General features: G+C 44.0%; 1 protein-coding gene across 4 annotated transcripts in view; it reads left to right on the top strand.

The window, feature by feature from the left end:
- The window catches only part of ak9 (adenylate kinase 9), a 702,269-nt gene that overhangs the window by 29,442 nt on the left and 651,366 nt on the right, over positions 1–21,461 (top strand). For all 4 annotated transcript variants that reach the window (XM_070885675.1, XM_070885673.1, XM_070885672.1 and 1 more), the window contains exons 6-7: positions 13,481–13,593; positions 15,002–15,175. In XM_070885675.1, coding sequence (XP_070741776.1) covers positions 13,481–13,593; positions 15,002–15,175 — 287 coding nt within the window. The remainder of the gene's footprint in view (positions 1–13,480; positions 13,594–15,001; positions 15,176–21,461) is intronic.

Here is a 21,461-nt window from a genome sequence, read left to right as displayed (position 1 = left end):
CCCTGAAATTCTTGTAATGCACATCCTGATTCATTATTAAGCAATCAGCCGCTGTATCTATTGTCAGATTAATCTATCGATTATTAATCAGTACTAACGTTCTGCATCCTGTCCTGTACCTGGTCTTTTCTATCAACTATGTCACCATCTACCTCTCCTTCCTCCTTTGGGTGTTCTATCTGCAGGCTTTTCTGGAGAACAGAATTGTGCAGGACACAACAATCAACCACAATACAAGAAACTCTGCTTGGCAAATAGTGTTGGGCACCCAGACTTCTCCAGACACATCGGAGTTGATTTTAGCTTGGGACAGGATCGATGCCTTGATGTGGCTATGAGGGGCGGGAGAAAGGGAAGAGTCCCGAAGCAGGCGGCTCACCTGGAAGTCACGAAGAAAGCAAGGTCTTGCCAATTTAATGGCCTCATTTAAATTTTTTAAATCTATCTGCTGCCTGAAGCTGGCAAGAGTGACATCAGGTCTGATGGGCGGGAGCAGGAATTGGAGCGGGAGCTGGATGTTGCTGGAAATCCAAGGAACAGTCCCCCATATAAGGTAAGTGCTAGGGGAAGGGGTTGCAGTTCCAATGCCGATCAGGGGAGGCAGACACAAGACCGGGGCTGAGTAGACCCAAAGACTCCTTGAGGAGCCCAGGGTAGCATTCTGAGCCCACAGGAATTCCACATTGTAATGTATGCCCCTGTGAGTATGCTTACAGGTTTTTAGAGCTGTTGCCATTAATAGCTCCGGGTCGAGGGGGTCGTTCAGCCCGACTGCCCGCCTCTCTTCTGCGGCTACGTTCACGCCAGGGTATCCTTGGAGATGGAGCACATGGTGTCCACGCTCGCGGCCTTCCGCGAGAGATGGGCGCCGGAGAGACTGGAGTGCATCATTACCTCTGGAAACCAAATTTTTATTTGGTTTAAGTTTCCTTTAAAGTTTAACGTCTAAAATTATGGGTTCTAGTGCTGCCCTTACCAAAAGGGGGCACTTGATTTCAAGTTTAGTTTAAAAAAATTGTAGAGTTGTTGCCATTAACTGGTCCGGGTAGAGGGTCGTCAAGGTGGCCATTCAGCCCAACTGCCTGCCTCTCTTCCTGGAGATGCAGCACTTGGTGTCGATGGTATGCTTGCGAGAGGTAGGCACCGAAGGGATTGGAGTGCATCATCACCCCAGCAACCAAATTTTAATTTGACCTTCGTTCAAAAAATGTAATTTGTTTAATTTGTTGATTTTAGTGCCCCTTTAATAAGGGGGCACTTGTATTAACATTACTTTAAAAGTATTGTAGAGCTGTTGCCATTAACAGGTCTGGGCAGAGGGCGGTCGAGGGGGTAGCTCAGCCAGACTGCCTGCCTCTCTTCTGCGGCTACGTTCGCGCCAGGGTGTCCCTGGAGATGGAGCACGCGGTGTCCAGGCTGCAATTACCCAGCCGGGACAGACAGGCTGCGGACCAAGCAGCAGCCCGAGGCCGTAGTCGCCCCCGCGATTCCCTCACACACACCTACCGGAGGCCGGGGTTCAGTGAACGGGGGCCAGGCTGTGGGCCGGGGTTCAGTGAACGGGGGCTGGGCTGTGGGCCGGGGTTCAGTGAGCAGGAGCCGGGATGGTCGGGGCCTTCCGCAAGAGCTGGGCGCCGGAGGGACTGGAGTGCATCATCACCCCCGGCAACCAAATTTTTATTTGATCCTTAATGTTTAAAGTTTAATTTGTCTATGTCGGTTTTAGTGCTCCCCCCGCACTTTTAGCCAGGGGGCACTTGTATAATTTGTGTTTTTGGTGCCCTCAAAAAAACCAAGGGGGCATTTGAAAAGTTTTTGGAGTGTGACCCCCCCCCCTTTAATCAGGGGGCACTTGTTTAATGTTCACAGCTGAAATAGTTGTAGAACTTTTGAGTTCGGAGTGACATGATATTAGCTAGTTACATGATATTCACAAGCCTCAATAAAACCCCAGCCAGTTGGGTTAGGTGGATCCATGATGAGGCAGGTCTGGCTGGTGTATGAACTGGCAAAGTGTAGTGTGATTGTTAAACCTTTGTTAATAGACCAAATAGTTCTTAATAGCACTGTGTTGCTATGAATTCTTAAGCAAACACATGAAGCAAATACATTATAAAGTGGCGACAAAAAAGTTGGGATTTCTTCATGAAGAAATATTAAGTAATTTCACCCCTTACCGGCAATAGTAGCAGTTCAGTCACTAAGCTGCAGAAACATAGAAGAGGGCGAGCCCTAGTCGGAGGGGGATTTATGAAACGAAGAAGAATAGATGGCAACAATACCACACAACAGTGTCGGTTCAAGTGGGCAAGATGGTACCAGTGCCAAGTAAGGCACATGTAAATCCAAGGACAGACCCAACGATAATCACTGGGTGAAAACCGATCAGAACAGTGTAGGTTTTGGTGTATATGCAATGAAGGGCAAAGCAGTTGGGCTGAATGGCCACCTTGACGACCCTCTGCCCGGACCAGTTAATGGCAACAACTCTACAATTTTTTTAAACTAAACTTGAAAAAAGTGCCCCCTTTTGGTAAGGGCACTAGAACCCATAATTTTAGACGTTAAACTTTAAAGGAAACTTAAACCAAATTAAAATTTGGTTTCCAGGGGTAATGATGCACTCCAGTGTCTCCGGCGCCCATCTCTCACGGAAGGCCACGAGCATGGACACCATATGCTCCATCTCCAAGGATACCCTGGCGTGAATGTAGCCGCAGAAGAGAGGTGGGCAGTCGGGCTGAACGACCCCCTCGACCGCCCTTTGCCCGGAGCTATTAATGGCAACAGCTCTACAAACCTGTAAGCATTCTCACAGGGGCATACATTACAATGTGGAATTCCTGTGGGCTCAGAATGCTACCCTGGGCTCCTCAAGGAGTCTTTGAGTCTACTCAGCCCTGGCCTTGTATCTGCCTCCCCTGATTGGCATTGGAACTGCAACCCCTTCCCCTAGCAGTTACCTTATATGGGGGACTGTTCCTTGGATTTCCAGCAACATCCAGCTCCCGCTCCAATTCCTGCTCCCGCCCATCAGACTAGACGTCACTCTTGCCAGCTTCAGGCAGCAGATAGATTTTAAAAAATTTAAATGAGGCCATTAAATTGGCAAGACCTTGCTTTCTTCGTGACTTCCAGGTGAGCCGCCCGCTTCGGGACTCTTCCCTTTCTCCCGCCCCTCATAGCCACATCAAGGCATCGATCCTGTCCCAAGCTAAAATCAACTCCGATGTGTCTGGAGAAGTCCGGGTGCCCAACACTATTTGCCAAGCAGACTTTCTTGTATTGTGGTTGATTGTTGTGTCCTGCACAATTCTGTTCTCCAGAAAAGCCTGCAGATAGAACACCCAAAGGAGGAAGGAGAGGTAGATGGTGACATAGTCGATAGAAAAGACCAGATCCAGGACAGGATGCAGCAGGTCCACAGGCTACAACACCAAGGAAACTGAGATGCAAACTAATTTGAGATGCCTTCTTTGTCTAATCCCGTACTTGTCACAGCTAACCTCATTGCAGATCAGCCCCATTTCAAGAACTGTTTTAGAAACATAGAAATATAGAAACATAGAAAATAGGTGCAGGAGTAGGCCATTCGGCCCTTCTAGCCTGCACCGCCATTCAATGAGTTCATGGCTGAACATTCAACTTCAGTACCCCATTCCTGCTTTCTCGCCATACCCCTTGATCCCCCTAGTAGTAAGGACCTCATCTAACTCCTTTTTGAATATATTTAGTGAATTGGCCTCAACAACTTTCTGTGGTAGAGAATTCCACAGGTTCACCACTCTCTGGGTGAAGAAGTTCCTCCGCATCTCGGTCCTAAATGACTTACCCCTTATCCTTAGACTGTGACCTCTGGTTCTGGACTTCCCCAACATTGGGAACATTCTTCCTGCATCTAACCTGTCTAACCCCGTCAGAATTTTAAATGTTTCTATGAGGTCCCCTCTCATTCTTCTGAACTCCAGTGAATACAAGCCCAGTTGATCCAGTCTTTCTTGATAGGTCAGTCCCGCCATCCCGGGAATCAGTCTGGTGAACCTTCGCTGCACTCCCTCAATAGCAAGAATGTCCTTCCTCAGGTTAGGAGACCAAAACTGTACACAATACTCCAGGTGTGGCCCCACCAATGCCCTGTACAACTGTAGCAACACCTCCCTGCCCCTGTACTCAAATCCCCTTGCTATGAAGGCCAACATGCCATTTGCTTTCTTAACCGCCTGCTGCACCTGCATGCCAACCTTCAATGACTGATGTACCATGACACCCAGGTCTCTTTGCACCTCCCCTTTTGCTAATCTGTCACCATTCAGATAATAGTCTGTCTCTCTGTTTTTACCACCAAAGTGGATAACCTCACATTTATCCACATTATACTTCATCTGCCATGCATTTGCCCACTCACCTAACCTATCCAAGTCGCTCTGCAGCCTCACAGCATCCTCCTCGCAGCTCACACTGCCACCCAACTTAGTGTCATCCGCAAATTTGGAGATACTACATTTAATCCTCTCATCTAAATCATTAATGTACAATGTAAACAGCTGGGGCCCCAGCACAGAACCTTGCGGTACCCCACTAGTCACTGCCTGCCATTCTGAAAAGTACCCATTTACTCCTACTCTTTGCTTCCTGTCTGACAACCAGTTCTCAATCCATGTTAGTACACTACCCCCAATCCCATGTGCTCTAACTTTGCACATCAATCTCTTGTGTGGGACCTTGTCGAACACCTTCTGAAAGTCCAAATATACCACATCAACTGATTCTCCCTTGTCCACTCTACTGGAAACATCCTCAAAAAATTCCAGAAGATTTGTCAAGCATGATTTCCCTTTCACAAATCCATGCTGACTTGGACCTATCATGTCACCTCTTTCCAAATGCACTGCTATGACATCCTTAATAATTGATTCCATCATTTTACCCACTACCGATGTCAGGCTGACCGGTCTATAATTCCCTGCTTTCTCTCTCCCTCCTTTTTTAAAAAGTGGAGTTACATTGGCTACCCTCCACTCTATAGGAACTGATCCAGAGTCAATGGAATGTTGGAAAATGACTGTCAACGCATCCACTATTTCCAAGGCCAGCTCCTTAAGTACTCTGGGATGCAGTCCATCAGGCCCTGGGGATTTATCGGCCTTCAATCCCATCAATTCCCCCAACACAATTTCCCGGCTAATCAGGATTTCCCTCAGCTCCTCCTCCTTACTAGACCCCCCGACCCCTTTTATAACCGGAAGGTTGTTCGTGTCCTCCTTCGTGAATACCGAACCAAAGTAATTGTTCAATTGGTCCGCCATTTCTTTGTTCCCCGTTATGACTTCCCCTGATTCTGACTGCAGGGGACCTACGTTTGTCTTTACGAACCTTTTTCTCTTTACATATCTATAGAAACTTTTGCAATCTGTCTTAATGTTCCCTGCAAGCTTCTTCTCATACTCCATTTTCCCTGCCCTAATCAAACCCTTTGTCCTCCTCTGCTGAGTTCTAAATTTCTCCCAGTCCCCAGGTTCGCTGCTATTTCTGGCCAATTTGTATGCCACTTCCTTGGCTTTAATACTATCCCTGATTTCCCTTGATAGCCACGGTTGAGCCACCTTCCCTTTTTTATTTTTATGCCAGACAGGAATGTACAATTGTTGTAGTTCATCCATGCAGTCTCCAAATGTCTGCCATTGCCCATCCACAGTCAACCCCTTCAGTATCATTCGCCAATCCATCCCAACCAATTCACGCCTCATACCTTCAAAGTTAGCCTTCTTTAAGTTCTGGACCATGGTCTCTGAATTAACTGTTTCATTCTCCATCCCAATGCAGAATTCCACCATATTATGGTCACTCTTCCCCAAGCGGCCTCGCACAACGAGATTGCTAATTAATCCTCTCTCATTACATAACACCCAGTCTAAGATGGCCTCCCCCCTAGTTGGTTCCTCGACATATTGGTCTAAAAAACCATCCCTTATGCACTCCAGGAAATCCTCCTCCACCGTATTGCTTCCAGTTTGGTTAGCCCAATCTATGTGCATATTAAAGTCACCCATTATAACTGCTGCACCTTTATTGCACGCACCCCTAATTTCATGTTTGATGCCCTCCCCAACATCACTACTACTGTTTGGAGGTCTGTACACAACTCCCACTAACGTTTTTTGCCCTTTGGTGTTCTGCAGCTCTACCCATATAGATTCCACATCATCCAAGCTAATGTCCTTCCTAACTATTGCCTTAATCTCCTCCTTAACCAGCAATGCTACCCCACCTCCTTTTCCTTTTATTCTATCCTTCCTGAATGTTGAATACCCCTGGATGTTGAGTTCCCAGCCCTGATCATCCTGGAGCCACGTCTCCGTAATCCCAATCACATTATATTTGTTAACATCTATTTGCACAGTTAATTCATCCACCTTATTGCGGATACTCCTTGCATTAAGACACAAAGCCTTTAGGCTTGTTTTTTTAACACCCTCTGTCCTTTTAGAATTTTGCTGTACAATGGCCCTTTTTGTTCTTTGCCTTGGGTTTCTCTGCCCTCCACTTTTCCTCATCTCCTTTCTGTCTTTTGCTTTTGCCTCCTTTTTGTTTCCCTCTGTCTCCCTGCATAGGTTCCCATCCCCCTGCCATATTAGTTTAACTCCTCCCCAACAGTACTTGCAAACACTCCCCCGAGGACATTGGTTCCGATTCTGCCCAGGTGCAGACCGTCCGGATTGTACTGGTCCCACCTCCCCCAGAACCGGTTCCAATGCCCCAGGAATTTGAATCCCTCCCTGCTGCACCATTGCTCAAGCCACGTATTCATCTGAGCTATCCTGCGATTCCTACTCTGACTAGCACGTGGCACTGGTAGCAATCCCGAGATTACTACTTTTGAGGTCCTACTTTTTAATTTAGCTCCTAGCTCCTTAAATTCATTTCGTAGGACCTCATCCCTTTTTTTACCTATGTCGTTGGTACCAACGTGCACCACGACAACTGGCTGTTCTCCCTCCCATTTCAGAATGTCCTGCACCCGCTCCGAGACATCCTTGACCCTTGCACCAGGGAGGCAACATACCATCCTGGAGTCTCGGTTGCGGCCGCAGAAACGCCTATCTATTCCCCTTACAATTGAATCCCCTATCACTATCGCTCGCCCACTCTTTTTCCTGCCCTCCTGTGCAACAGAGCCAGCCGCGGTGCCATGAACTTGGCTGCTGCTGCCCTTTCCTGATGAGTCATCCCCCTCAACAGCACTCAAAGCAGTGTATCTGTTTTGCAGTGGCATGACCACAGGGGACCCCTGCACTACCTTCCTTGCACTACTCTTCCTGCTGGTCTTCCATTCCCTCGCTGGCTGTGGACCCTTCTCCTGCGGTAAGACCAACTCGCTACACGTGATAGTCACGTCATTCTCAGCATCGTGGATGCTCCAGAGTGAATCCACCCACAGCTCCAACTCCGCAACGCGGACCGTCAGGAGCTGGAGGTGGACACACTTCCCGCACATGTAGTCGTCAGGGACACTGGTGTTGTCCCCGTGTTCCCACATGGTACAGGAGGAGTATATCACGTGACCGAGCTGTCCTGCCATGACTTAACCCTTAGATACACTTAAATTGGCGACAACAATGTTAAAAGTTACTGACTAAAAGAAAAAGAAAAACTACTCACCAATCAGCAGCCAATCACTTACCACGTTGGCTGTGACGTCACCTTTTGATTTCTTTCTACTTCTTTTTTGCCTTCTCTCAGCTGGAGCTGCACCGGTACGCCTCTCTCGACTCCCGCCTCTCTCGACGCTCCCCGGACTGCTGAGCCTTCTCTCCAAAATGAAACTAGTTATCCATGCATCTAGCAGTGACAGGAAAAAACAATGCCAAATCCAAATTCTGGTCACCATATTTTAAAAAGGATATAGAGGCACTGGAGAGGGTGCAAATAAGATTTACAAGGATGATACCAGAAATGCAGGGTTACACCTATCAGGAAATGATGAACATGCTGGGTCTCTTGTAGGATTCTTAATGAATACTTTGCATCCATTTTCACAAAAGAGAGGGGCGATGCAGACATTGCAATGAGGGAGGAGGCATGTGAAATTTTAGACGAGATAAACATAGTGAGAGAGGAAGTATTAAGGGGTTTAGCAGTTTTGAAACTGGATAAATCCCTGGCCTGGATAAAATGTATCCCAGGCTGTTAACATAGAAAATAGGTGCAGCAGTAGGCCATTCAGCTCTTCGAGCCTGCACCACCATTCAATATGATCATGGCTGATCATGCAACTTCAGTACCCCATTCCTGCTTTATCTCCATATCCCTTGATCCCTTTAGCCGTAAGGGACATGTCTAACTCCCTTTTGAATATATCTAACGAACTGGCCTCAACAACTTTGTGTGGTAGAGAATTCCACATGCTCACAACTCTCTGAAGAAGTTTCTCCTCATCTCGGTCCTAAATGGCTTACCCCTTACCCTTAGACTGTGACCCCTGGTTCTGGACTTCCCCGACATCGGGAGCATGCTTCCTGCATCTAACCTGTCCAATCCCGTCAGAATTTTATATGTTTCTATGAGATCGCCTCTCATTCTTCTAAATTCCATTGAATATAAGCCGAGTCGATCCAGTCTTTCTTCATATGTCAGTCCTGTCATCCTGGGCATCAGTCTGGTGAACCTTCGCTGCACTCCCTCAATAGCAAGAATGTCCTTCCTCAGATTAGGAGACCAAAACTGTACACAATATTCAAGGTGTGGCCTCACCAAAGCCCTGTACAACTGTAGTAAGTCCTCTCTGCTCCTATACTCACATCCTCTTGCTATGAAGGCCCACATGCCATTTGCCTTCTTCACCGCCTGCTGTACCTGTATGCCAACTTTCAATGACTGATGTACCATGACACCCAGGTCTCGTTGCACCTCCCCTTTTACTAATCTGTCACCATTCAGATAATAATCTGCCTTCCTGTTTTTACCACCAAAGTGGATAACCTCACATTTATCTACATTATACCGCATCTGCCATGTATTTGCCCATGCACCTAACCAAGTCACCCTGCAGCCTCTTCGCATCCTTCTCACAGCTCACACTGCCACCCAGCTTAGTGTCATCTGTAAGCTTGGAGATATTACATTCAATTCCTTTGTCTAAACCATTAATGTATATTGTAAATAGCTGGGATCCCAGCACTGAACCTTGCGGTACCCCACTAGTCACTGCCTGCCATTCTGAAAAGGACCTGTTTATTCCTATTCTTTGCTTCCTGTCTGCCAACAAGTTCTCTATCTACGTCAATACATTACCCCCAATACCATGTGCTTTAATTTTGCACACTAATCTCTTGTGTGGGACCTTGTCAAAAACCTTTTGAAAGTCTAAATCCACCACATCCACTGGTTCTCCCTTGTCCACTCTACTAGTTACATCCTCAAAAAATTCTAGAAGATTTGACAAGCATGATTTCCCTTTCCTAAATCCATGCTGACTTGGACCGATCCTGTCACTGCTTTCCAAATGTGCTGCTATTACATCTTTAATAATTGATTCCAACATTTTCCCCACTATCGATGTCAGGCTGACCAGTCTATAATTCCCTGTTTTCTCTCTCCCTCCTTTTTTAAGAGAAGCAAAAGAGGAAATAGCACAGCCTCTGACCATCATTTTCTAATCCTCTCTGGCTACAGGTGCTGGAGGACTGCTAATGTTGTACCTTTTTTTAAAAAGGGAGAAAGGGATAGACCGAGTAATTACAGGCCAGTCAGCCTAACCTCGGTGGTGGGAAAATTATTGGAAAAAATCCTGAGGGACAGGATAGATCTTCATTTGGAAAGACATGGATTAATCAAGGATAGTCAGCATGGATTTGTGAAGGGAAGATCGTGTCTGACGAACTTGATTGAATTTTTCGAGGAGGTAACAAGGAGGGTCGATGAGGGCGGTGCGTATGATGTAGTGTATCTGGATTTTAGCAAAGCTTTTGATCAGGTCCCACCTGGCAGACTGGTCACAAAAGTAATAGCCCATGGGATCCAGGGCAAAGTGGCAAGTTGGATCCAAAATTGGCTCAGAGGCAAGAAGGAAAGTGTAATGGTTGATGGGTGTTTTTGTGACTGGAAGACTATATCCAGAGGGGTTCCGCAGGGCTCAGTGCTGGGTCCCTTGCTTTTTGTAGTATATATCAATGATTTGTATTTAAATGTTGGGGGTATGATTAAGAAGTTTGAAGATGACACTAAAATAGGCTGTGTGGTTGATAATGAAGAATAAAGCTGTGGACTGCAGGAAGATAGCAATGTACTGGTCAGGTGGGCGGAACAGTAGCAAATGGAATTGAATCCAGATAACTGTGAGGTAATGCATTTGGGGAGGTCTAACAAGGCAAGGGAATACACATTAAATGGTACGACACTGAAAAGTGTAGAGGAACAAAAGGACCTTGGAGTGCAGGTCCACAGATCCCTGAAGGTAGCAGGCCAGGTAGATAAGGTAGTTAAGAAGGCATATGGAATACTAGCCTTTATATGTCGTGGCATGGATTACAAGAGCAAGGAGGTTATGCTTGAACTGTATAAAACACTGGTTAGGCCGCAGCTGGAGTACTGTGCAGTTCTGGTCACCACATTACAGGAAAGATCTGATTGCACTGGAAAGGGTGCAGAGGAAATTTACAAGAATGTTGCCTGAACTCGAGAATTTTGGCTATGAGGAAAGATTGGAGATGCTGGGTCTGTTTTCTTTGGAACAGAGGAGGCTAAGGGGAGACCTGATTGAGGTCTATAAAATTATGAGGGGCCTGGATAGAGTGGATAGGAAGGACCTGTTTCCCTTGGCTGAGTGGTCAACAACCAGGGGGCATAGATTTACAGTAATTGAGGGAGAGTTAGAGGAAATATGAGTGGAAATTTCTTTACCCAGATGGTGTTGCGGGTCTGGAACTCATTGCCTGAAAGGGTGGTAGAGGCTGAAAGCGTCACCACATTTAAAAGATACTTGAATGTGCACTTGATGTGCCATAACCTACAGGGCTATGGACCAAGAGCTGGAAAGTGGGATTAGGCTGGATAGCTCTTGGTCGGCCGGTATGGACACGATGGGCCGAAATGCCCTCCTTCCGTGCTGTAAATTCTTGAAAAGAGAAGTATGAGGGGTGACCTGATAGGTCTTTAAAATTATGAAAGGTTTATATAGAGAGAGAATGTTTGCACTTGTGGGGAAGAGCAAACGAGAGGCCACCAATATAAGATTGTCACCAAAAAATCAAATAATGAATTCAGAAGGAACCTCTCTACTCAGAGAGTGGTTGAAGCAAATAGTATAGATGTATTAAGGGGAGGCTAGATAAGCATATGAGGGAGAAGGGAATAGAGGGTTATGCTGATAGTTAGATGAGGAAAGATGGGAGGAGGCTTGAGTGGAGCATAAACGCCAGCATGGACTGGTTGGGCCAAATGGCCTGTTTCTGTGCTGTATATTCTGTGTAATCCCCTCAGGAGGGGGATGAGAAATGGTTCTTTCCGGAGGAGTTTAGGTAAATTCATTATGGAGGCAAATCAAAGTTATGAAAAGATAAATCGGGATAGACTTTCCACTTCACATCGCCCATCTATGGCCCATATATCGCCCAAAACGGACCTCTATTGCCCATTTTGAGGAAAAAGTGGAAACTAGGCCAGAAAGATCACCGGAAAAATAACCCCCAAATTTCAGCTCACTTTGCCGAACTGATCGCCGAGCTGATCGGCCACACAAGGCCCATCCCAACTTTCGGCACATCGCCATCACAAGGCCGGGCTGATCGCTCGCTGAGAACAGGGCTGGATAATTGTTGCTTTTTCCGGGCCTTACTGAAGGAAATGGGCACTACGGGCAACATTTTGAAGATCGGAGGAAGGGTGGAGACAGGTAAAAAATCGTGCATAGATAGTAGTGAGTTATGTAACGGTCCTGTATCGATAGATCTACTCAGATTATTAATTATATTTAATTTTACTAATAGTAGTCTAGTGGATTCGGCATTTTTTAGTGAAAAGTGCATTTATACCAAGTGAAAATAAATATTGAAAGTAATGGGGCCTTTTAAGTGTTAGACTGGGGCTGTTATAGAGAAGAGTTAGTTTGGAGTAAGTTTTCACTGCCTAAACTTTGAAAACAAGCGTAAGTGGCCGGACACGCCCCCTTTTGAAAAAAAATTCTGTTCCAAAGTGAAACTGTTCTAACTGACTAGAACTGGAGCAAACTAAATGCCAAGAATTCAAATTTCTAAGATACTCCATTCTAAACCAGTTGCTCCAAAAAAACAGGAGCAACTCAGGCCGAAACTTGGCCCCATGGTCACAACGGTTTAAAACGTTACATGCTGCTGTTTCAGAGCACTGTCCGTATCTTAACATGGTTTACGTAATACATTTATGAATGACAAACTTAAATTCGCTACCGGAGATTCATTGTTATGATAAAAATTTGCATCAGTAAAATAGAAAATGCAACTTACTCTTGCTGCCGCTACCAAACTATTCCAGCGTTTTCGGCACTGGTCAGATCCTCTCGCTCGCGGAATGCCGAGGACACCACTGCAGTGATCTCCGCCCAGATTTTCCGGTAAAGACGGGGGGGGAGGGGGGGGGTTTCCCGTGCACACCCCAAGTCAGTTCGCCCCACCGGGAATGGACCTTGTTTAACAGGGCCTCATTGGCCTCGTTGCTGAAAGGCTTTGCTGCCCTTTTCCTTCTAGTTCCATAGACATTTTTAATATTATATTATATTATAATAAATTTAAAGTTATATGATTTATATGAATTAAATGATCTTTTATTCGATTCTCTACTTGCACTGGCTTCTGATTCGATTCTCTGGCTTCCACCTCTCTATCTTCTCTCTTTCTCTCTCTCTCTCCTCCACCCTGTACCTTCTGAGCATGTGTGATGACCCCTGACCTCCTAAAACGCGGTAAAACCAGTCGGTCGAGAAAAGAAAAAAAAATCTCACACATGCGCACGAGGCCGTTACTAGGGAAGCTTTTGACTTCCTCTTTCGGTGGGCTAATGCGACTTTGCCAAAAAATCAGATGGCCCATTCCACATCGCTGGCCTAAGGCCGAATGGAAAATCGTAAAAAAAAAATGGGCCATGTACCAGCGATCAGTAAGGCTGAGACGTCCTACATCGCTGGAACAAAGCCCATTTTTGGGGGCGATGGCCACCTAGTGGAAAGTCTAGCCCTATAGTGTTTTTAATGGTTCCCCAAAAGGAATCTATTAAATATTTTGAATTTTCTAAAAAAAAAGCTAATGAAGAGGTAAAAGAAAAGTACTTGCATTGTACCTCAGAAAGCAATAAACTGCTGCAGATTCAGACATATGTTTTATAAAGTTTTTGTGAATTCGATCTTTTTTTGCTTTTATTAACATACCCTGAGTATGTAATATACATATTTCATTATGTTATTAACCAGAATTGTGTTGAGTACTAATTTAAAAAAAAACTCTCTCTTTAGGCTATATTTTGTGTGGATATCCTTCTCTGTCTGAGGAATACTTGAAGATTTCGGAGCAAATAGACCTCATAAAAAATCTGAATCTAAAGCCTGACTTCATTATTAATATTAAGGTAAAATGATTTTATTACTGTAATCTATTGAACAAACCAAACTCTTATATGATAAAACGACAATTATTTTATTGTTTGTTTGGTAAATGACAAAATCCCGTGGTGAAATTTTCTGAAAGGATATTAAGTATGATATAGAAAGAAAGTAGGAAAGACTTGCATATTTATATAGCATCTTTCATAACTACCGGACGTCCCAAAACGCTTTATAGCCAATGAAGTTCTTTTCGAAGTGTAATCGCTGTTGTAATGTAGGAAACGCAGTAGCAAATTTGCTCCCACAAACAGCAATGTGTTAATGACCAGATAATCTGTTTTACTGATGTTAATTGAGTGATAAATATTGGCCAGGGCACCAGGGCTATCTCCCCTGCTCTTCTAAGAAATAGTGCCATGGGATATTTTACATTCACCTGAGAGAGCTGAGAGGGTCTCGGTTTAATGTCTCATCAGAAAAACACACCTCTAACAGTGCAGCACTCCCTCAGCACTGCACTGGAGTGCCAGCCTAGATGTTTGTGCTCAAGTCCCTGGAGTGGGACTTGAACCCACAAAGTTCTTCCTCAGAGGCGAGGGTACTACCAACTGAGCCACTGCTGATTATACAACCATTTGCAACATTATATACTCATCCATGCATTTGTTACCTCCTGACTCAATTATTCCAATGTTATGTCACCCATTATTAGTACGTAAAAAATCCAGCAATTCGTGGAGAGGAAGAGAAACGCCATGTGTTGTGAATTGCCACAAATTGCTGGACTATTTGCCATTAGCTTTGCAAAAATTCCAACCTCCCTGTGAGTGCCAAGAAATTGCTGGATTTGTGTCGGAAGTATGAATTAATCTTGCCTCAGACATTTATAGCTGCTATTTCATGTTGTAAGGACCCTGCTAATTATGTAATTTATGGTCCTGACATGAAACTCAATTTTGGAGGCCCAGAAAGGGAACAGTTCAAACTATGGAGTCTCAGTAAATTATTCCTAGAGCTTTTAAAATTCTATATTTCAATTTTAAACATGTTTTTCTTACTTTTCTTTTGTCACTTTTTTCTCTCTCTTAATTCATCTTTCTTTCCATCTCTTTATTTATCTTTCTATATCTAATTTGACTGTAATTGCCGCGAGATACTCCGCTGCAGTAATTTCTGCCCATGGAGATCAACGGCGTTCTGGCAAGAATCCCAAAAAAGGAAAACACATTGCATGAAGGAACTAAGTGCAGTAAAATGAGTTGTGTGTTGCAATTATGTTTCAGTAATGTTATCTTCTGTTGCCACACACAAGAAGTAAAAGAAGGAATTTGAACATTTGACGCATGATTAAATGCAACAAAAAAATCAAAGATTATACAAAAATGTTACAGGGGAAAAATTTTACAGCATTTCTTTTATATTTGTTAATAGTGTCCCGATCATGACTTGTGTGAGCGTGTGTCTGGACAACGTCAAGATCCTGTAACAGGGAATATATACCAGCGAGAACAATGGAATCCAGACAAGGTAGAGAAAGATAAAAAGAAAAGAGAAACTGATGAAGAGGAGAATGAAGTAGAAGAAGAGATGGAAGAGGTTGAAGATGTAAGCATTTATTTTCCTCTGTACTTCGGCATGATTGCAATAATAAACTATAAGTAAAGATGTGATTTTGTGTGCCGAGCAAGAAGCTGCATTCATTGAGTTCAAAATTGGCCCTTGCAGATTTTTGCCGCACTCACCAGAATTGCGCCGCTTTTGTAGGAGGAAAAGAGCGCCGAAAAAATGTCCTCCGATTCTGGTCGCTGTGCTGCTTCCTCGGGGCTTGGCGCGGCGTGGCCAGTCGATTGGGGGGCAGAGATAGGGCCCTGCACCAGAAACAGAGTCGGTAGCTCGCCACATGCACATTGGAGTGTGCGCGCATGCGCAGTAGTTCCTGCCCCCAGCCTCTCAGTGTGCGTGCTGCAGCGTGGGACCCGATGCATGCCGCCTCTCCCAGGCCGAGTGGCCTACCGCACAGGCTGGCCCACTGCAGGAGAAAATGCCTTGTTCGGACCGGACATCAAGATCGTGTCTGCAATGGCATGTTGTAGTACATTTACAATTAAGTACATAACTTCACAATTATTGCAGAATACGGGAAGTAGTTAGCTGGTGTTTGGTTATTTTAAAATGCGATTCCAAGTATGACTGGCACTATGCAGCTCTCCACTTTGAAGCCAGCTTGAAAGCTCCAGTTCAGCATTTTATCTCTTGGGCTTTGTTTGAATAGCATTGCTGTTTGCTGCTCATTATGTTAATGTTTGCTAAGATTTGTTGTGGCAAGTAATGATTTATTGGCACAAGCAATGATGTGCTGCCACCCAGAAACTGTCATATCCTCTCCATTAGGGACTTTTGCAGAATTATAGTAGTGGGGCAGAAATCACACTGCACACGGTAAGGGTGGGATCATCGTTGTGCCGAATCACTTTCTTTAATTACCTTTAATTAGTTATGAGATGAGGGCAATTTAATTCAACTATCTTTTACTTCTTTTATTTTTGTAGTTTAAGCTTCCATGAATGCTTCTGTTGGATAGTAAATTAACTTTACGAAGTTTGTCATATGATGTCCTATATAGCTGTTTGATCCTATTCGCATTCTTTAGTCAAGTCATTAAGTTCTGCTCAACTCCGATGTACCTACCTGCGCTGATTTCTTAACTCTCCGCAAGCAGCCACAAGTGGCCACATACGCTGTCATAAGTTAGTTTGGAGTAACTATTAGCCTGCCAAAGTGGCCTAAAAGACCAAAACGGGCATAGATGGCTGGTAACGCCCCCTTTTGAAAAAAATAAACCTAAACTAAAAAAAATCCTAACTAACTCACTTACACTGGTGCAAATTGAATGTGCAAAATGTGGATTTTTAAGATACTCCAGAAAAATCAAGTTGCTCCAAAAAAAAAACAGAGCAACTCCTGGCCAATTTTGAGCCACTTGGAAGTATGGGCTGGAGATAGGGCTATATTCTCCAATCCACAATTCCTGTGAATGTGGCACCTCGCAGGGAATATGGAATTGCAGAAATTACATATCTCACTGTTAAAATGCTACAGCAGAATGCAGTTATGCTTGAAAGATGATCTCTTTGATTTTAAATAATCTCTTAATCATTCTAGGACCCCTGACAGCACATACGTTGTCAAAAATTTGAACAGTTTGAAATCTGTTCTATTATATACACACAATCTTGATTTTTGCCACAGTACAAAGACATAAGCAGTGTTTGTATATGTGTATTATAGATTTTTTAACACTTGATATTGTAGTTCTTCTACAGTTAAAGGTTTTGCATATAGTGCTTGTGTATATTGTAATGATGGACTGTGCTTTGGGAAGGTGAAATTCTGGCTACCCTGAGGTAAGGGAGCAGGAAGTTGGGTATATAAGTCAAAACTCGGGGGGTTCCGAAACTCAGCATCCCGATGAGGCCTCTGACCGCCTGGAAGCGGCGGCCATGGGGTGGTGCCGAATTCACTTCGGGGCGTTTTGCTGCGGTGTGACGATCCGCCCCTGCAGATGCTTCTTAAAGACGTCATCAGAGCGCGCACCGCAACGGAGCCACCTCGGCTGCAAAAGTCTCCCGGCCGCAGCTTGGTGCCCCCGACAGCTTTTTGTGTCGGTGCACTCCTTGTTGGGCCTTGTTGGTTGGGGGCGTAGCTGCCCTTAAAGGGGTGGCAGCGCCACCTTTTTTTTTGTCGGCCGACTGACAATTATTCCCCCGGCCAAAAGCCTCCCTGATGACTCGGTGGACCTAACTGAAAAAGATGCAGAGCTCGCAGCAGCCCTCCCCTTTAACTGAAGGGGAGAGATACGTTGATGCGCCAGTATCTTCGGTTTAAACTTCAGTTCAATTCGGTTTTTATTCAAGCATGCAGGGGAAGGGTTCTGATGAACACTTCCCAGAACAACAGTTTGCAATTACAGTTATACATTTTCTGAGGTGTGCAATCCTACAAAACCATCGATTGGCCTACTGTTATCAGCGAAGTTACATTGATTTGTTGACACTTATCAGACTGGCTCTGAGTGGTTCTTTCCCACTTGTCCATCTCCCATCACATGTCGCCTTCCTGGAATGTGTTATTCAGTGGTGTCAACTTTGCCTCAGTTCCTCATGATGTGTGAAGTAACCTTGCTTCCCAGGGTTTGCTATCTTGTTCCCAAACACCTGCTTTCTTAATCCTGTTCCCAAGAGAACTCCAGTCATAATGTCCTAGTTTCTCATGAGATTCAGATGCTGTTACAATCTATGTTCCAGACTGTTGACTCTCCACTGCCCTTGGTGGATGTGTTATTCAGAATGCAAGTCTGTATTAAGGTTAACACAATGGATGGTTCATTAACCATCAAGCTTTGTTGTTTCCCTCTTCTTAACCCACTGTGAGAGAGTGTATAAGCGTGCTTTACATACAGATGCGAGTTTTACATAATCAGTCAATATTACTATTCCTAATGTAAGACAGAGGAATTCCTGATTCCTCAGAACCTCCTAATACTGATAAACCCTACAATCTAGACCATTTGTCAGTTCAATTCAGTATCCACTTTCGTGACCATCTGTCTGTCTCCATTCTAGTGACCGTATTTTATCCCCTTACAGACAATAATCATGGGCGATTTTAATCTTCATATTGATTGGACAAATCAAATTGGCCACGGTAGCCTTGAGGAAGAGTTCATAGTGTATCCGGGATGGATTCATAGAACAATACTTTGTGGAACCAACTAGGGAGCAGGCTATCTTAGACCTGGTACTGTGTAATGAGACAGGATTAATAAATGATCTCCTAGTAAAGGATCCTCTAGAAAAGAGTGATCATAGCATGGTTGGATTTCAAATTCAGTTGGAGGATGAGAAAGTTGGATCTCAAACCACTGTCCTAAGCTTAAATAAAGGAGACTGCAAAGGTATGAAGGCAGAGTGGCTAAAGTGGACTGGGAAAATAGATTAAAGTGTAAGACGTTTGATGAGCAGTGATGGACATTTAAGGAGATATGTGATATCTCTCAACAAAATTATATACCAATGAGAAGGAAAGACTTTAAGAGAAGGATTAACCATCTGTGGCTAACTAAGGAAATAAAGGATGGTATCAAATTGAAAACAATGGCATACAAAATGGCCAAGGAAACCAGAGGGTTGGGAAACTTTTAAAAGCCAGCAAAGAACGACAAAAAATAACAGAGAGCGAAGATAGATTATGAAAGTAAACTAACAAGAAATATAAAAACAGATGGTAAAAGTTTCTTCAAGTATATAAAAAGGCTAAAGTAAATGTTGGTCTCGTAGAGGATGAAGCTGGGGAATTAATAATGAGGAACAGGAAAATGGCAGAGACTTTGAATAAATATTTTGTGTCGGTCTTCATGGTAGAAGACACCAAAAACATCCCAATAATGGATAATCAAGGGGCTAAGGGAGGGGGGAACTTAAAACAATCACTGTCACCAAAGATGTACTCAGTAAAATAATGGGTCTAAAGGTGGATAAGTCCCCTGGACTTGATGGCTTGCATCCGAGGATCTTAAAATTGAGATAGTGGATGCATTGGTTGTAATCTACCAAAATACCCTGGATTCTGGGAAATCCGAGCGGCTTGGACAACTGAAAATGTAACGTCGCTATTTAAAAAAGGAGGCAGACAGAAAGCTGGAAACTATAGACCAGTTAGCCTAACATCTGTCATTGGGAAAATACTGGAGTCCACTATTAAGGAAGCAGTAGCAGGATATTTGGAAAAGCATAGTTTAGTCAAGCAGAGACAGCATGATTTTATGAAAGGGAAATCATGTTTGACAAATTTGCTGGAGTTCTTTGAGGATGTAATGAGCAGAGTGGATAAGGGGGAAACCAGTAGATGTGTATTTGGATTTTCAGAAGGTATTCGCTAAGGTGTCACGTAAAAGGTTACTGCACAAGATAAAAGTTCACTGGGTTAGGGGTAATATATTAACATGGATAGAGGATTGATTAACTAACAGAAAACAGAGAGTCGGGATATATGGGTAATTTTCCGGTTGGCAATCAGTAACTAGTGGGGTTCCACAGGGATCGGTGCTGGGGCCTCAACTATTGACAATTTCTATTAATGATTTGGATGAAGGGACCAAGTGTAAGGTAACCAAGTTTGCTGATAGTACAAAGATGGGTGGGAAAGCAAATTGTGTGGAGGACACAAAAAAGCAAAAATTTGGCAGATGGTGTATAATGTGGGAAAGTGTGAGGTTATCCACTTTGGCAGAAAAAATAAAAAAACAAATTATTATTTAAATGGAGAAAAATTACAAAATGCTGCAGTACAGAGGGGGTCCTTGTACATGAAACACAAAAAGTTAGTATGCAGGTACAGCAAGTAATCAGGAAGGCAAATGAAATGTTGGCCTTTATTGCAAGGGGGATGGAGTATAAAAGCAGAGAAGTCCTGCTACAACTGTACAGGGTATTGGTGAGGCCACATCTAGAATACTGCGTACAGTTTTGGTCACCTTATTTAAGGAGGGATATACTTGCATTGGAGGCAATTCAGAGAAGGTTCACTAGGTTGATTCCTGAGATGAAGGGGTTGACTTATGAAGAAAGGTTGAGCAGGTTGGGCCTGTACTCATTGAATGGAGTTCAGAAGAATGAGAGGTGATCTTATTGAAACACATAAGATAATGAGGGAGCTCGATAAGGTAGATGCAGAGAGGATGTTTCCATTCATGAGGGAATCTAGAACTAGTGGGCATAGTTTCAAAATAAAGGGTCGTCCATTTAAAACTGAGATAAGGAGGAATTTTTTCTCTCCGAGGGTTGTAAATCTGTGGAACTCCCTGCCCCAGAGAGCTGTGGAGGCTGGGTCATTGAATATATTTAAGGCGGAGATAGACAGATTTTTGAGCGCTAAGGGAGTAAAAGGGTAATGGGGAGCGGGCAGGGAAGTGGAGCTGAGCCCATGATCAGATCAGCCATGATCTTATTGAATGGCGGAGCAGGCTCGAGGGGCCAAATGGCCTACTCCTGCTGCTATTTCTTATATTCTTATAATTTTTTCTAAAACAATATGCTTTATATTTTAATGTTACTGATACAACTAGTATTGTTAAATTCTAATATTCGAGCATCATCTTCAAGGGTGAATACTGATGCAAAGTACTCATTTAATATTTCCGCCATACTCAGTGAACATTTGTAACACCCTTTAGTGGCCCAATACAGTCTTTGATAGTTCTCTGACTCTTTACACAACTAAAAAGCTCTTCCCATTACTGCTCCAGTTGTTTACAATCCTTTTTTTCATTCAGCTTTTTTCTGATCTAATAGCAGCCTTCGTTTTCTTTAGTTAAACATAGAAACATAGAAAATATGTGCAGAAGTAGGCCATTCGGTCCTTTGATCCTGCACTACCATTCAATATTATCATGGCTGATCATGCAACTTCAGTACCCCATTCCTGCTCTCTCTCCATACCCCTTGATCCCTTTAGACGTAAGGCCCACATCTAATTCTCTTTTGAATATATCTAACAAACTGGCCTCGACAACTTTCTGTGGTAGAGAGTTTCACAGGTTCACAATTCTCCAAGTGAAGAGGTTTCTCCTCTTCTCGGTCCTAAATGGCTTACTCCTTACCCTTAGACTGTGACCCCTGGTTCTGGACTTCCCCAACATCGGGAACATTCTTCCTGCATCTAACCTGTCCAATCCCGTCAGAATTTCATATGTTTCTATGAGATCCCCTCTCATTCTTCTAAATTCCAGTGAATATAAGCCTAGTCGATCCAGTCTTTCTTCATTTATCAGTCCTGCCATCCTGGGAATCAGTCTGGTGAACCTTTGCTGAACTCCCTCAATAGCATTCCCACT

Source organism: Pristiophorus japonicus, chromosome 7 (assembly GCF_044704955.1).
Source record: "Pristiophorus japonicus isolate sPriJap1 chromosome 7, sPriJap1.hap1, whole genome shotgun sequence".
Lineage (NCBI taxonomy): Eukaryota > Metazoa > Chordata > Chondrichthyes > Pristiophoridae > Pristiophorus > Pristiophorus japonicus.
This window is presented reverse-complemented; position numbering and strand designations above follow the sequence as displayed.